Below are 18,057 nucleotides of genomic sequence, written 5' to 3'. Positions count from 1 at the left end.
GCAGGGTTTTTTCTATAAAAGCATACATACAACTTGTCTTACCACACAAAAAGATGACTGTCTAGAGAAGAGGACAGTAATACATAATCTTTGGATGTGGTAACTAGAAGGGAAAGAGTTTAGTATAAATCAGGTTGCTAGGACTTAATTTGGAATATTTCCCACATCAAAATCTCCATGAGACATTCCTCTAGGACTGCTCTATATCCTAATTTTAGTGATTTACATTTTGAATGTCATATCAAAACATCAATTATGAGGACTGACACTGGAAAGCAACAAGTAGTGACGACTGAAAGACATCTACCCAAGAGTCCTGAAAGCGTTAAATATAAAAAAAATAAATAGCCTCATTAAAATGAGCACTGAAATGAGCAATCTCTGCACTTATCTTTTTTAATCAGTAACAGACATTGTCTGGGAAATATCAAATTCCCCTTATTTGTCAGTTCTTAATTGCTTCAGCTGTTCTGTTTGGGAATATTTGCATCTCCACTTGAACACTTTCCAATATTGAAGGAACTGAAATGAAAATTATCTTTGAAGCCTGTTCCTTCATTTATCTTCATTTTAGCACATACACTGCACCCTGCAACTCCTGTAATGATAGTATGACATAAATGTTTGTCCCTTCTAATCCAATCTCTATAGAACTTTAGCCCAACCAAAAGAAAGCTATTCTGTTTGACAATTTGAAAAACTGAAAAGTGGATGTGCATTTGCATATATTTCCTAAAACTAATAATTCTGAGTCCTAATTATTGAACCATCCCGAACTAATTATTCTGAATAATTCTAGGTGTAAACCTAGAAGCCACAGCCTTAAAAAAATTGTAAGAATAACAGTATTTTACAATATGGCAATAACCTCAATTTCATTGTATAGGAAAAAGGTTATATTCCAAATTGTCTGGAAACTTTGCGTTACATGGCAAATGGGTGGAGACTTCAGTTATAAGCATTGTTTAACAGTATATCATCAGAAGCTCAGTCAACTGAGAGCCACATGGTAACTTCCGCTCTCTGAAAAATGGACTGCCAAACTGCTTGCTTACATCAGTTTTGAATTTACAGCTGCATTGCATGATAAATTCTACAGAGCAAACAATCTTATAAATCTTATTAACTCTCTTCTTCAGTCTGTCAAAGGACACTTGTCAGAAAACTTTCAGAAATTTCAACAGAGCCCATAATTGAAAAAGTTAATTTATAAATGCTTTGTATAAGTGCAAAAGCTATGTCAAGTCAGAACATTCTGTTACCATGCAACAGGACATTTTAAGATATTTTTCCAAGTGTAAAAAAAAGCTATTTGAAGTTCCTAATAAATTTAAGATTAAATAGTATATTCTAGTCCATTTTCACATCCATTTAGCTTCTATGCAATTTAGTATTCAGCACAAAGACAAGCACAAATATTTGTTGAACAAAATCAGACATTCTACGAACAAAAACATTGTAACCTCTCTGTTCCAAAGCACTTGATAAGGATAAGTTGGATTTTCAGAAATACTGCACTCTGGTCTAAAACTTTGTCCTTTTAAGCCAATGTTAACATTTTTACAGCTTTTGGTGGGCTATGCAATGCAGAGTATTTCTGAAGCTGGAACAAAATTTTTGCTAACTGTTGGAACAGCCAACGCTCTATATTGCAAAGTCTGGCAACAAGCACTAATAATTAATATAAAAGCCATTTTAAAACAGCCCATAACTGTAGAGAAATCAAGACAATAGAATACAATCCTAAGCAGTGTTTCAGAATGCTGACACAAATGGCTTCATTACATTTGTAAATCCAGGGGATACATATTCCAGTAACAATAAATCATCATGTCTTTCAGCAGACATGACACATCCTGGGCTTGCAATTGAGTGGGACAATTCTATGATGTCTCCTAGCCAAAAAGCTAAAGAGACGTGTATATTAGGGCCAGATATGAAATGAACTGAAACCACTGCATCACTTATTGCAAGGGAATTTTGTATCACAACCAAACGAATAGGCTTGGGCTATATTAGTATCATGTGGGATGCCCAAATATCTTCACATCATCTTCATCTCCAAAGTCAGAGTTCATATAGCTCCACCTGGGGTAGTTATCCATCAATCTATCTCTCATTTTGGCACAAGGATTCTTCAGATATCTCTCCTAAAAGTCATATTGCATAACATAGACAATATGCAAAATAAAGTTTTCAGTAGAACAGTCTTACTTTAGGATACCGGAAGCATTGTGGTGTTGGTGAACAAAATCTTTCTTGCGCAGTGAATCCAAAAGGGCAGAAATATCATCCTGGAGGCTCTGTGATGTAGCATTTGACAGTGGGAGATCCAGACCCAGTGTTTCATTTAGTGACGCAGCAACTTCAACAAGTACTAAGTGAGAGAATAAAGGATTCAGTCATACCATTTAAAAAAATCAGAACATATATATGACCCCCCTGTGCAAACTGTAGCTCTTTTCAGACACATAGTTTTTTAAGAGTTGCAAAGGAAATACTCTTCTAAATTCTGTTAAGATTGGAAATATCTTAGAGGTAGGATACCTTTGATGGTTGTATGTACTCCGTCAATAAACCCAATCAGTTCTTGACTTTTATTCCTGGTTTCCTGAGTCATTGTGTTAAGCTGCCAAGCTTTTTTCAAAAATCTAGATGACTAGAATAAAATCAGAGATAATCTTTGACAGTTTTCCTAAACCAGTGATTAATTCTTTAGATTTGCTTATGGTTTTTAAGCTTTTCCCCCCAAATAATGAGAACAGTTTGTGAGAGCAAACAATGTTTTTTCATAAGGTAGATGCAGCTGATTCACAAATCTCTTATGGTTCCATGTTTGCAGATGCCTTCATTATATTGACAGTTCTAGCTTCTGGTATCAGTGAAGAATTGTGTTATGGATTATTTTCATTATCTATAAAGTCACAATTACCAAAGCTATTTCTTTAACAAAGTAAACTTTTTTGGTTTTTTTTAGCTACAACTAATGGATCTAAAGAAAATGGCCTTTTCCTGATACAACATTATCAGCAGTAACAACACTGTTAGAGTAAGCATCTAGTTAGGTTACCTATGGGCAGAAAATCATAAGTATATATGGTCAGCAAATGGGATCTAACGGCTGAAGTACTACCATCAGTTTCCTACTTACCATTTTTTTGGTGTTAAAACTGAAAAAAGAACACAAATCTACTTTTCATATGGATTTTCAACAGATTTACTTCTGCTGAGATAATTTTTAAAACAATGCTAGAAGTATAAAAGACTTTTTGCTGAATATTCCACTATGATATAGTTTTACATAAGCTCCACGTGTTAAAACCAATGAGAAGAAAGTGTCTCACTCTCTGCAGTTTTAGGGCCTTAAATCATCACTGTACAAAAAGCTTCTGAACTTTAACAGAAAGCATGTAAATTTCCTATACAATATCAGAAAACACTGTAGTTCGCATAAGAATTCCACAGATCAATTAACTCCTCTCCTCAGAAAAGACTATGGCATGGACTAAACTCTTTCATTCAACTCTGTAGATTTAAAATAATTTCTAAACAGCCCTCTGGCATTTCTGTACCATGCTACACAATCTCAAAGGATTTCTCTGGAAGGGCTAAGAACAAAGAAGCCAGCACCAACCTCTTCATGCAACTGATCAATTCCTCCTGTTAAATTCAGAAGATTTTCTCTTGCTGTAGCTAATGAGTAAGATAAATCCTCTTCAGGACCAATAGAACTCTATATGAAACAAGAAGAAATAACACACTGTAATTTAAAGACTCTTGTTTTGTGTCCAGAAAAGTTCTGGGAAGAAAATAACTATGCATAATATTTAGAATACTTATGTTCTAAATGACTGATTTACAAAGTACATAAGATGACATAAAATAACTACATAGAATTCATGCAACCAAGTGTGTCATTTCTTTAAGTAAAGAAAAAAGGGATCCAGCCATGTTGCACTTTCAACTGAGTAATAAAAAGTAATCATAATTTCTACTGTCCCAAATCTCATTTTCACCACAGTCCAAGTTGCCCAAATAAGTTCCAAGGCCTATGTAATTAAATGCTTCCATCCAGTCCCACAGCTGCTACTGTTTTAGCAGTTGGTCTTGTCAAAACAGATGCATCTATGGTCTATCTGTGAGGATGACCCTGGACAGCTGTATATTTACATATCAAAATCCAGTGCATGGCACTCAGGAGTTCAGGAATTTGGCCCTCCAGACAATAAGGTAACACATGCAACCCTGAGAATCCTTTCAGCAATATGAAAGAATAATAGTCTGCATTTGGCTCCAAGGTCACCTCAAAACAGCTCTATATGGCAATAAATAGGCATGTACCCAAGTGTATCAACTTTGATACAGTCAAGGCCTGCACAGAATACTACTTCTCTAAAGATGCAAGAAAATTAAGGCATCTTTTACAAATGAGAGCAAGTCTAGGAAAGGTTATTTTTAGATTTTTGATGTTTCAGAGCCAACCACTGTAAATACTATGCCCAGTATCATTTTGGCTAACTTGTTAAAGACGTAATACACAGGATTATCCAACAGCCTTGTGTCAAATGGAAGTTTCACAGTCTTTTCCTCAGTGTGAGGAATGAACGAGTGAAAGAAAAACAGAAGCTGAAGGTCTTCAGTCTCCTGGGATACAGTACAGAGAGGTTTTTTTAAAGGCTCAGTTCAAAACCATGTGTCTAGGTATGTCAAGAAGAGTAAATTAGGAGGAACATAACTACAAAAGTCCTCAGATAGACTAGAGATGCAGAACCAATAAGAAGTAGATGCTCTTATGTGACAATTTTCACATTATTGAAAGACTCAAACTTAATGCACAGAAAAGAAGAGATACTGGAGTTCCTGAGTGACCAGCATGAGGCAAAGGCACAATCTAGTGCAGAGGATGGCCCTTGAGGGAAGATGTTTACTTCACATAAACAAACAGGAATTTTGGGGCTTCCAGATACAGCTACTTTGGTACAAGGCAACAAGGAAAGTAATTTCTGATTAGCCAGAAAGAGAAGAGTATTTGCTTCAGAGAAGAATTATGAGACTATCAAGATGCTCTCAATATTAAGTTGTTTAAAGAACACTGTAACCTTACATAAACAGAAATTACACCATCGTCACAAGAGGTTTTACATTGCTTTTAGCATCATATTCCCAAGAGAGTGACAGCTGTCTTTGATTTGATTTAAAGATAAACAAAGGTATGTGATAAAGAGGAAACTTAAACTGTTTTAAATTTTATGGAAGATTTTACTTTGCTTTAAAGTGCTAAATAAAACTACACCTTGAATAATGTTTACAGTCCTACAAGATGATGCTCTAAAATCTAAAACTCTGTAACTGAAAGGTTAGCAACTAAAATTGAAGAATAAGAGTATCTTTGTTGAAGCATAAACACGTAACCTTGTCCTGCCCGAGTTCTTGCTCAGCAGACTCTCTAAAAAATGTATTTTAGTGGTCATGAAGTAGGGAAGATTCTGTTTATCTCTGGCTCTGCACAGAGACCACATGAACTTAATCCTCAGAAATAACAAATAACCTTCTAGGATCATAACTATGGCATTTCATGCATTGTTTAATGGGGAGAGGAGTTGGAAGGAAAGTTTCTGACAAGTAGCCTCAAGGTGTCCAACACTGAAACACTCTACCTGACTTTTGTGTCCTGAGATGGACAATAGAGTAGGGCACTTGGACTGCCAAAAGGAAAGCAAACCACTGCATCCCAGGCACCCTGGCAAATGAAGAATCAGCCCACCACTCCAGGGGAGGACTCAAAGGGAAGAGTAATTTAGGAAAGAGATCAAAAAGAGGGAAGATCTAGTCTGATGTTCCTGTTTCACTGCTGAAAATTATTCCTCTTGTTTTCAGTAGGTCTGGGCTAGTCTTTGGGATGCACGTACATATAGGACATTCAATAATCACAGTGCTGATTGAAAAATATTCATCCATTTATTTAAATGGTAGTATAAAAAATGAAAAGAAAGTAATACAGGCAGTTGAAGGCATAAACCTCAGGAGGGCTTCTAATAAATAGCTGGCACACAAGTGGCTGCAGGTTTTGCTTTAAAAGTGACAAAGTATTTCTACTATTTGTGGGTTCATATTACCTTCAGATGTTTTGTTGCATTCTCCAACTCTGACAATATCCCATAAGGTACACGGGCAATACCAGTGAGATTTACTGAAAGTATGGCCTTGTTGAGATCATCCAAACTGTTTAACAGAACTCCTGTGCAGTTGTCATCACAAGCTAAATAAACCATTTGAAGAGGAAGAAGTAATGTTAGCATTAAAGATAAGTCACCAAACACTGAAATTTATTTTGTTGAACACAGTATTTACCTTTATCTTTTGAGTTAAGTGATTCAGCATAATAATTTTTAGTATACAGATTTCTAGTATTGCCCTCCCCTTCCTGCCCCAAGGAGGAACCTATTCAAAAAATACTCTACTTAGGTTAGCACACGCTTAAACCTCATCAATCCTACTGGCTATTGAAATGCTTGTTATATTATAAACCTAAGATTCTATTTAGCTATATAGAAATAAATGCACTAACACTCACTCAGGTTAAGAAGACAGGAAATTCAAGCCTGTAATGGTGCAATTCAATTCAACTTATTCTCTGGTTTTTCGAGCTTTTTTTGTACTTACACAAAGCAAAATCTGAGTCATAAATCCCAAATAATTGTAAAAGCAGATTACTGTACTTATTGTGTCTGCTACTCACATAGGAAATTACATAATTGTGACATTATTGGTGGAATATGACTAATGATTGGTAGACAATGCACACATATCTGGCATAAATCCAAATGTATGATATTACAACAACCTCATATCCAAAGAGTGATTGACATAGGAATTTAAGATGTTCAAATAAAGGTATGCTACAAACAGCAAAAAAGTATTAAAACTATCTTCCCTTAGACTTGTCTGTAACACTAAGTAAGCATTATAAGTATTACTTGCATATCTGATGTTAAGATCTCTACTGTCATTTGTTTTCACAGAATGGCTGAGGTTGGAAGGGAACTCTGGAGACTAGTCTAATTCCCTTTCATTTCACAGCTATATGAAGTTATTAGGATTTTTTCCCTTTCATTAGAAAGAACACTGCCTGATGTAATGAAACCATTCAAGGAATAAACATGTGCACATAAACATCACTGGAACAGACCAAATCTCATTGGGAAAACAATTTTAAAACCACCTACAAACACACTCGTCTTCCACAAGAAGATGTCTTGGTTCACACTCCTCACAGAGCTGTCCTGTCACACCCTGCTTACAGAGGCACTGGCCTGTTGCACGATCACAATTCATATGAACAGAGCCACTTGGATTGCACTGACATGGATGGCAGCTGCCACCAGGAAGCTGGGGGTCCCCATAATAGCCAAGGGAGCACCTACACAGGGAGGAAAGGAACACTGAACATCAGAGGATATTCATCATGAAATTATATGTTATATTTGAGAACCATTGATACGTTTTTGATTAATAGTAATTAATAAACCACTCTAAATCCTCAAGCGCTCACTCATATATTTATGAACACTGAATAAACTATTCCAAGTACAAATATGGCTCACAGCTCATTAATCAAACTCCTTGGGAGTTAAAGATAAATGAGGATATCACGTGTAACTTACCTTTCACAGTATTGTCCTTCATATCCTGGAAGGCAAGCATCACAATGGTAATCCTGAACACCCTTCAGGACACAAGTGGGACTAAAACTGGAGAAGAATAAACAAATACTTGCTATTTGCTTCTTAAAAAGTTTGCTTTCCCAATGGGATTCCATTACTGAGTAACACGCTATAGCTAGTCAGAGTTGCTAGACTCCCGTTCTGATTCAGTTATCCAAAAGAAAACAACAAATAAGCTTTTTAAGCTTCTAGCATTTTGATTTTCAAAATAAGAAGTTAACTGTTCCTCTACCAAACAAATGTATACATTCCTGCATTGACTGGAGATGGCCCAAATCTTTGTAAACACACAAGTGTTGTTTTTTAAATGAAGGAGATCCACATCTGAAACTAAAAGATGTCATAGCAAGGAGCAACTTACTCCATTATCTATAAAACATTCCATTTGGATGAAATATTCTTGGAGAAAAAAATTACATATCTATCAGTTAATCTTTTTCTCTTAAGACCCCACAGAGTTACCACTAGTTGTGAAAAACTCAGAACATAAGCTTCATTTACTAAAATAGGTAGCTTTCAAATGTCTAAAAATTAAGAATGATAACTTACTCCTGTTGTCATAGTGTGGGGGGAATAGGAGGCAGGACATACAGCACAAGAAATCCAGAATACTAAAATTCACAGTGAATTTAATAAGTTCTGGTTACCTAACAGGATTGGCTCTGGGACAGGCACAAAGAGAGCAGTCATTGACAGATCCAATTACTTTCCCGTAGTAGCCTGGGGCGCAAGCACTGCAGTAATCACCAACCGTGTTATCTCTGCAGTTCTGATAGACAAAAAGAAATTCAGACAGTTTAAAACAACAATAAACAAGAGGAACTTTATCTTGTCCCCAATCAATAAATGTATACAGTTTCCAAGAATCATCACTAAATGTTACTAGCCATTGGTCAGCATGCTCTGAGTGGAGAAACCTTTTATGCAAAAACAAGCAGAATTCCAGCATATTTCTTCTCTAAGTGTCCCTTCAGGCAAGTTGACCTAATTTCTGTCCTAAACTTCCGTAAAGATTTACATATTTCTGCTTCCATTAGTCCAATTCACACCAGGAAACCACAGTATAAAGCATAAAATCCTCAAAAAAAAAAAAAAAAAAAGAAGCAACTGACCAAAAAATTAAACGAGATACCTGGATGAAAAAGATAAGTTTTAATGTTTGAGCAAATGCATCTGAATGCTATAAACCAAGGACCATCCTTGGTTAGGATTCACATACACTACCTTTCATCTGTCAACAGTACTGAATGACAGTGCTATTAAATATTAAAACACTAAACCAGTATTATAAACATAATTCAACTAATCCCCCTAAGTGAATTAAATTATTTCCTCTTTTTTTTTCCCTTTTTTTGCTTCATATTCTTTTGAGTGTGTATATTTTAGGGGCTATTTGAAGACAACAAGCAGTAGCAATGCAGTCTCATATTGTTCGAGAATAGTAGTCAGAGGTGACAACCATTGCTTTTGCCTACACTATTCAGATAGAAATGTAGTAACCTCAATATGCAAGTGACTGCAATGAGACGCTGGGAGGAAGAAGGACTAATATTCACTTGTGTAAAAGACCTATGTGTTTTGGTCTTGGATAAAAAAATGAGAACCATAGTTCTTACTCATAAGATACATACTTTAGGACAAACTTGAAAACAAAAGAATAGTTTAAAAAAGCCCGAAGAACTAAAGAAACTCACTTTAGAAATTGCCTTCAAGAACTAATTCAACAAAAGTTGACTTTGAACTAACCAATTCACCACTGGAACAGCAAAGTAACTGAAAAAACATTTCAGTAAAGTGTTCCAAGTCATACCAGAAAACAGACTTAATGTGCCTTATTTGGTTAACTTAGATTTTGCTGTCCAAAAGAGAGGCAGGCAATGTGTTAGTCACAAGAGGCCCCTCTTTGCAACCTTTGGGATAAAATGATAGAAGCCAATTAACTTAGCTGAGGCATATTCTTATAGCTGAGGCATATCCTTATACTTATTTTAGTCTCTGGGAGTTAAAAAAGCCTCACTTATAGCTTAGGATTTTCTTCCTAAGAGACAAAGAATTTGACCTTGATCTAGTCTGTGGTATGGTATGACTTACTGCTTCCTTCTTTTTTGTGTGTCTTAGCAGACCTTGGCCAGACCAAGGACAGAAGCCCAAAATGTCTTACGAAAAAAATAAATGAAATGAACTGATACATGAGTTATTTTTCAAGTAAAACAAAAAATAAAATTATTAATTATTTTTAAGATGTTAGTACACAAAAAGCTTGATAATTTTATCAAATGGATCCTAAGGGAAATACTACTCAGATTTTCCATTTTTCAGAGTTATTGGGGAGATGATACTTCATCCAAATAGTACACCCATATACTTCTTTCTCCCAGGAAACGCCTTCCACAGGTTATTGTCAGAGTATGCTCAGGTGAAACCAATTGAAAAATGTATAAATTATACATACCAAGCACTTCCCAGTTTCAGGATCACAGGTTTCACTGTGGTTGTTGCACTGGCATGGCACACAAGGTGCTATCAGAGCGTAAGACTCTTTTACACCAAGTTCTGTACGCTTTCCCCTGTAGTATCCTGGAGCACAGCTCTATTTGTAAGGGGAGTAAAATAAAAAAAATGTATTGTCACAGCTATCAACAGGTAACTTGCCTTATTGTCTCGCTATTACACACACAAAAAAGATTCAAGGATTCTGTACCTGACAGGACAATCCAGCATAACCAGCAGGACATCTACATTGTTCTATAAGATGAGCTCTAGCTCTGCCTAGATGCATTTCTTCAAACTTCACCGCCGTTTCCATTGAGATATTTGCAATTCTACAAGATACATGCAGAAGAGAATGTGAACATCTGAGAAGTCCTAGGATCAAAACAGATTCCAACATTTTTATGCTTCAAGGTCAGGACTAACACATAAAATCTCCCATTATCCGTATATCCCATTATTATGAAAAAGTAGGTATTTCTGCCTCTGAAACACTTGACAGAATACATCTGTTTTGTCCCATGGATTTTTTGGACAGAGCTAAAAAAATATAGTTGAGGGCATGTGAATCAAAAATAATCCCAAATCCGGAGGTGGAACCACACTTCCTCACAGTTGTGAAGACACAGTGAATGCATCTCTAGTTTGTCTTGTTAAGTTTCCAAACTGACAGATGCAATGACCATATTCCATCTCCTCCCTCTCATCAATAACCTAGTTCTGTTCGAATAGGCAGTAAAATGCTACCATTCTGAGCACCATTTACTACTACAGCTTAGTGTGCATAAAACTACAGAGACTTAGATTGGTACAAATCCAAGAATTCAGGGGACCATGCATTTCAACTCAAAAAAAAAATCCACAAAAATTTCAATACTCATAGGATAGGAAAGAAATCATTTAGAAAACATCTAATTATATCACACATCCTGCAGAACACTACATCTGCCTATAATGCTCTATGCTTCTTTATGGAGGTATTAAGTATTTCATAGAATGAATTAATGAGGAATTCTGCTGCCATTAAAGGTCATAAATGTTTTCTTATCAGAGTAACAAAAGCCATAAAATAGGAAATAGGAAACTTCTCTGATTTGAGTTACATTTTTACCATATAACTTTTACTGTCAGGACTGTTTCTAGGATAAATTACAGTAAACGCAATCAGACATTGTTTTACCTGCTTTGCTGTAACCCTTGGCCATAAGCTGCCTTGATAAGGATGTATTCAACATTGCTTAGCACAGACATGAAATCAGAACGTGAGACAGGCTCATCGGATACAGAGTTAAAATACTTCCAAGAATCCTAGGGAAACATAACACATTTTATATCCATGAGTGTTCAAGCTCACTTCAAAATAATACTCTGCTCCTCCTTATGTGTTCTTTTTTCAGAAATGCACTTACAGTGACTATGTCTAAACTCTAGGTCCCAGAAAATCCTGCCCCATGTTAGAACATATAATTTCTCCTCTCCTTCCCTGCAGTCAACTTTCATAACCAGTTTCTACAGGAAAGCAGTCCAGGCTTGTATGGCACAGCTTCCTCTGGCTAGATCTGGAAAATTCAGTCTGTCAAAAGAACCAGGACTTTTCAGCACTCATTTTGTGTGCAGTTGGAAACAGCTGCTGTAGCTGCATCCTGCCTCCTGTCAAGAAGAGAGACTAGACCTCAGTTTAGTCCCAGTCAGCAGAGAGTCCTAGAAACCAGAGGAGGTCTTCATTATCTCCTCTGAAACCGTCTGGTGGAGACTGCTGCAACTTGCTGCTCGTGCTAGGCAGGAGCACTGGATTAACTTCCCATATGGTGGTCCTGGACTGTGAGTGTAACATACAGGCTACAAAAATATAAGATTGCTTGAGAGTGACAATACCAGCTGTCTGTCATTTATCATGGAAATCCAAGTCTATGTTTGAAAAGCAACAACTTCAGCAACATCTTCAGCACTTCCAAAAAAGGAAGCAATGTCAAAACATTTTCTGCTACAGCACAATATTCCCAGTCGTTTTTACCATAAAATACATTCATTTTAATCCAAGCTCTCTATTAACTCAGCATATTTGAAAACAGATATTAATTTTTCAAAGTATTTTATTAAATATATACAGTTTTTACTGTAAAAGCTCATAGAAGTATTTCCATATCAATATTTTGGCTTACCTCCTTCATTTCTACTTCCTTCTCAGTTCTTACTCCATTTTCTGGAGAAGGCATGTCTACATAGATGACCAACTTGCTGGTGTGACCGCCTTTCATTAGAATCTGTGGCTCAAAATTTGATGTTCCAAAGCCATCCAAAGCATAAAAAGCAACAGTATATCTCAGCTTTCCTCCATAGGCCATGAGCTGTTTGGATAAAAAAATTATTACTTTGATTTATTCCAAGGTTACAGCTACTAGCCAAAAAAAAAAAAATGCTATAATCAGAAGGCTTGAAAAATGTCAGTTCTTTGAAGAATTGGAAATAAAACAGGAAAAATGACAAACTCAGCAGTTTTTACATCAAGGTTAAATGCATATTTCTAAAAAGCAGTCTCAGATTCTTCTTTTAGCTCCTTTTGAAGTGTGCCCCCAATTTTCACTTAATTTCTAAGCAATAGACATTTCATGATCTATATAGTGAATCTGACACCAAGGTTGAAAACTCAGGTTTCTAAAGTAAAACTGAATACATCATTCCTTCTCTCTCCCTATATGATCTCTGAAGGGTAACAAAGTAATTAAATATGGGTGTTACCAATTTACAGGGTCAAGAAAAATCTCATTAGGAAAGGGTAATGTAAATATATTGATTGTGCTTTCTATAAAGAAGTTCAATCACTGAATAGTTATTTATTATGTATACTATTTATACTATGAGCTACAAGAATAGAAGTAACACAGGAAAAAGTTACAAGTTAAAGTGACAATTAAACAATAAAAAATTATCTACAAAGCATTCTAATTATTTAATAATCTTACCTGATCTCCCTGAAACTGCTCCGGTAACCTCCAGTAAAATGTTTCTGTATTTAAGTATTTTCTGACTATGGCAGCATCCAGTAAAACATCAGGAAATTGTGAAAATACTCCTTCCACCGTTCCAGTCAGGTTACTTTGAGCTACTACATGCAGAATGGACTGATCTGGAGTTAAGGTTATCTGCATCATGAAAAGCAAAAAGATTCATTCAACAAAAATATTCTCTCTCATTGGAATACAGTGTTAACAGTTTGAGCCACTTTGAGATAGTCAATAGTTCGTCTTAAGAGTAATAAATGCCAAAACCAAAAAAAAAAAAAATGGGAAACATGTTTGGCATTTATTTTTTTAACAGTGATGAGGGAAACACAACATTTCAGAAATACGACTGTGACCACTTATGTCTTGCTTTATTCTTTGTTCTGCCTTATGGCACTGGCTCTGGCAGCTTGCTAACCTACATTCCGAGCAATTCATGAAATGTACACAGCCTTACACACACAAGAGTGGTCCCTAACAAGGGCGACAGCAAATTCTGTCTGTATATCTGTCATTACTTACAGGGATTCGCACATGATCTTCTAGTTCTGAACAAAATGTAGACTTCCCAAAACAGAAGCACAAGGTACAACCTAGTGCACTGTCAGCAGACAGAGCAAAAGTTCCAGGTTTACACTCACTGCATTGTAGACCAAATACATTTTCCTGGAGGAAATAAGCAAAAAAAAAAATATTAATTGCACAATCATGTTATTTTGCTAGCTGAATGAGGGATAGTTCCTTTTGGAAGAAATAGTATGTCAATTACTGTATCTATACTCTTTTACTATGCAGTACATGGAACTTCCAAGCTAAACTCAGGTAATCAAATTTCTAGCAAAAATTAGCGACTATACATCTCCATTCAAGACTAAAAAATACTGCCTTCCCCACCTGGAAAACATTCTCTCAAAGCCAAAGAAACTGTTCAGTATAAATAGGAATCAGAGGACCTTTTCTCAACAGTTTGGTTTTTTGCACTCTTTTCCCAAGTGGTAAGTCTAACTTGAAGAAGTACTCAAAACTTCTTCAGTGCCCACTTGTACCTTTTAACCAGAAGTCTAGAGAGAGACCAATGAAGGCATACCCCTGTTGCCTTAAGTCAGTTCTTTTCTATCACTCAGTCTTTCAAGAACTGATTCCCACCTTTTCAGAAAAATCTACACTATTCAGTCTCTGTGTTTAATGTTTCCTTTTTTTATACAAGAATGTCAATTCAGACTTCACTATTTCTAATATACATGAGTTATTCTTAAGCACAGCCTTTGGTTATAGAATAGGAAACAAACTTGCAAGATAATCATATTTTAAAATAATGTTGCTGTTTTCCATTTTGTATTTATTAGTTTCATGCTATTATTATCATTCAGATTTTCAAGAGACCAGGCTACATCATCTGAATCAATGCACTGTTCCCAAATCTAATAAAACCATATGTGTCTGAGCAGAAAAACCTTTTCTGTACTTGATTTTTTCCATTTGTACAATGAGGATAAGAATATAATAGCTTTTTCACTAGAGATTTCTAACATTTAATTAGTTTGTAAAAAAAAAATTCATATCTAGTCTGGAAGAAGCTGTACAAGTGCTGTCTATCTATCTCTACACAGAGAATGAAATAATTGATTGCCAAAACAATGTGTAGGGAATTTATGCTTAAGCGAAAAAAAATCAAAACAAACAACTATTTATTTGAGATTGTCTTCTCAGAAACTTCAAGATGATATCAATTAATTTGATACGCACTTGGAAGTACAAGTCTGTAGCAAAGTATTCCTAGACACTATGAAGGAATAGTTTTTCCTGGATTGAGGTAGAAATATTTTCTCTGTATTGCTCACTACATCAGAATACTTCTGTCTATTACAGATGGTTCTTCTCCAGTGTTCTGTGTGTACTGAGAAAAACGAACCTTTTAAATAGCAACTAAGAAATCATTCATATGAGTTACAAACTAGTGTTATTGGAATTTGCAAGGCAAAATGCAACTACAAAAAACAATGAGATAAATAAAAAGAAAATGTACCATTAAAAATGGCTCATACAGCATTATTTTTGGTATCAGAAAGCACTTATATGTAGTGACAATGAAGTCCCTAGTACCATTCTCACACATTTAACAAGATTTTTTAGAAAATTTTGTCCCAGAACTTATGGCCAATACTTTGTCTTGTTCAAAAAGAGGCAGACAGAAATTTAAGAGCAGAAGGAAAAGCAATATAAATGTATTCTCATTTGTTTCTACCTTACAATTCTAAGTCACAAGGAGGAGGACTCTTAATTCCTATAAGAAATTCACTTAATACAGAATAAACACAAGGATCCTACATTAAGTAAATGCAATCTATTTGAATTTAGGACTGCAGTGAGACCAGTCATGAAATATGACAAATCCTGTACAAGACTAGAAAGAAAACAGTCATTTTCTATCAGACAAGGAGTGGCTGTTTTGTAAACTTAGCAACAATTCACCATTACTCAGCTGTAAATGACATTTTGTGATTAGGCATACAATGGGTCTTGACCCCGGCTTCTTCACAGACATCCACAACAAATTCCATGAACTCTGTCTAAAAGAGAGCTACAGTACTGTGCCACAATAATTTTATGACTGCAAACTAGAAATGAAATTATCTGGTTGCATTAAAAAAAAAAAAAAATTCACAGGAATTTCTGAGAACTATGCCATGTTGGCAACATTGCCATCTCTTCTGACTGCAGCTGTTGTTGTGTCAGCCCAAAGCAGGGAACATCATTTTGTGGTTTTTAACTTCACTATTAATGAGACTAGTTTAGCACTGGCACAGACAATTCCTTAGAGGTGGTTTAGACGTACTCAGAAATGTCTCAAAGAAGGGATGGAGATTGTCTTCTGAATTCCCTTCAGCCTTGCAGCTTCCATGACTCTTATGTAATTAATCAAAGTCCAGAAAACCTCAATGATACCCCTAAAAGGGTCTGAATACTTCAGTACCTTGCAAGTGCAGATGCCAGTTTCTTCTTCACAACCACAAAGTCCTTCAGTGCCATCACACATCTCCACTTTGGTTCCACTTAAATCACAGTCACAGGCAACACAGTCTGGGTAGTCCCTGTAGCCTAATGCACACCTGGAACAGTCTTGTCCTCCAAATGCACCTTTGCACTGGCATTGACCAGTTAATACATCACATTGGAGATTAGCTGAACCAATGTTGCTACAGTTGCAAGCCTTAGATGAAAAGAAGAATTGTTCATAAATAGCAGATCTTTAAGAACAATTGTTAAAACAGAATCAACACAGTAAATTTAGAGTGGCTGTTAATATTCAATGTTTGTCAACGATTAGTATACAATAAAAAAGTTAAGAACTTCCACACAGAAATAGGGTGGTTGGGTTTGTATTTGAAAAAAAACCCCTACATTTCTAGTAAACACTGAACTGTAAAAAGTAAGAAATTTTATTGTTTCCCAAATCTGAGCTGGGAATCAAAGGAGTTGAAGGATTCTGTTTCAGAAAAAACAACCCAAATACTTCAAATACTATGTATTGAGTGCAGCAATTAAACTAATGTTGTATAAATTTTGGATGAAATAAATCTGTAAATATAATAAATTTATAAATAAGTTAGAAAAATCTTAATACTGACATTCTTTTAAGATTTCAAGAAGCATTATTAGGGTCTACATCTTAGAATCATAGAATCATACAATAGTAGGGGTTGGAAGAGACCTCCTGCTGAGGGTACACTCTGTCCCCTCATCCAGGTCAAGATGTTGAACAAGACTGGCCCCAGAATTGATCCCTGTGGAACTCCACTGGCCACAGGCCTCCAACTCAATTCTGTGCCATTGATCACCACCCTCTGGGCTCTGTCAATCAGCCAGCTCTCGATCCACCTCATCATCCACTCATCCAAGCCACACTGCCCACATCAGCTTTCTGATGAGGATGTTATGGGAGACAGTGTCAAAAGCTTTGCTGAAGTCAAGGTAGATGACATCTGCTGCTCTCCCCTTGTCTAGCCAGCTAGTTATGCCCTTGTAGAAGGCTATCAGGTTAGTCAAACAGGATTTCCCCTTGGTAAATCCATGTTGACTCCCCTGATAACCATCTTTTCCTTCGTATGTTTAGTAACAACATTCAGGATGAGTTGTTCCATCACCTTTCCAGGGATGGAGGTGAGGCTGACCAGCCTATAGTTCCCAGGTCCTCCTTCTTGCGCTTTTTGAAGACTGGAGTGACATTGGCCTTTCTCCAGTCCTCAGGCACCTCATCTGTCCTCCATGATTGTTTAAAAATGATGAACAGAGGCTTAGCAATCACATCAGCCAGCTCCCTCAGCACTCTCGGATGCATCCCATCAGTATCCATTGACTTATAAGTATTAAGCTTGGCCAACAAGACTTTAACCTCTTTCTCACCCACCTAGGGCAAATCCTCTGCTGCCCAGGCCATCCTACTATCCTTGCTGGACTGGGCTTCCTGAGGACCGGCCTTGGCTGTAAAGATCAAAGCACAGAAGGCATTCAGTAGTTCAGCCTTCTCCATATCCTCGGTCACCAGGGCACCTTCTGTATTGAGCAGTGGGCCCACATTCCCCTTAATCTTCCTTTTGCTGCTGTGGTACCTGAAAAATCTCTTCTTGTTTTCCTTTACTTTTGTGGCCAAGTTTAATTCTAAAAGGGCTCTATCCTTCCTGGTTGCACCCACCCCCACCTGCTCTGGCAATGTTTCTGTACTCTTCCCAAGGAATCAAGCCCTGTTTCCACCTCTCATAGATGACTGCTTTCTCTCTGAGTTGCTGAAGCTTCATTTACTACTTGATAAGGAATCAAGAAAATCATTGCATTCAAAGGTG

The 18,057-nt window shown here is 36.4% G+C and overlaps 1 protein-coding gene across 1 annotated transcript in view; it reads right to left on the bottom strand.

Annotated features, from left to right (window-relative positions):
- Positions 1-18,057, bottom strand: part of LAMA1 (laminin subunit alpha 1) — a 104,428-nt gene that overhangs the window by 26,413 nt on the left and 59,958 nt on the right. Inside the window, exons 23-36 of the mRNA XM_061994834.1 lie at positions 16,191-16,427; positions 13,739-13,882; positions 13,178-13,357; positions 12,377-12,562; positions 11,395-11,522; positions 10,426-10,546; positions 10,177-10,314; positions 8,372-8,493; positions 7,665-7,751; positions 7,227-7,420; positions 6,117-6,259; positions 3,635-3,733; positions 2,548-2,659; positions 2,215-2,377 (exon numbers count right to left, since the gene is read on the bottom strand). Of these exons, the coding sequence (XP_061850818.1) occupies positions 2,215-2,377; positions 2,548-2,659; positions 3,635-3,733; positions 6,117-6,259; positions 7,227-7,420; positions 7,665-7,751; positions 8,372-8,493; positions 10,177-10,314; positions 10,426-10,546; positions 11,395-11,522; positions 12,377-12,562; positions 13,178-13,357; positions 13,739-13,882; positions 16,191-16,427 (2,054 nt within the window). The remainder of the gene's footprint in view (positions 1-2,214; positions 2,378-2,547; positions 2,660-3,634; positions 3,734-6,116; positions 6,260-7,226; positions 7,421-7,664; positions 7,752-8,371; positions 8,494-10,176; positions 10,315-10,425; positions 10,547-11,394; positions 11,523-12,376; positions 12,563-13,177; positions 13,358-13,738; positions 13,883-16,190; positions 16,428-18,057) is intronic.

Source organism: Colius striatus, chromosome 4 (genome assembly GCF_028858725.1).
Source record: "Colius striatus isolate bColStr4 chromosome 4, bColStr4.1.hap1, whole genome shotgun sequence".
Classification (NCBI taxonomy): Eukaryota; Metazoa; Chordata; class Aves; order Coliiformes; family Coliidae; genus Colius; species Colius striatus.
The sequence above is the reverse complement of the archived record's forward strand: the minus strand, read 5'-3'. Positions and strand labels throughout refer to the sequence as shown.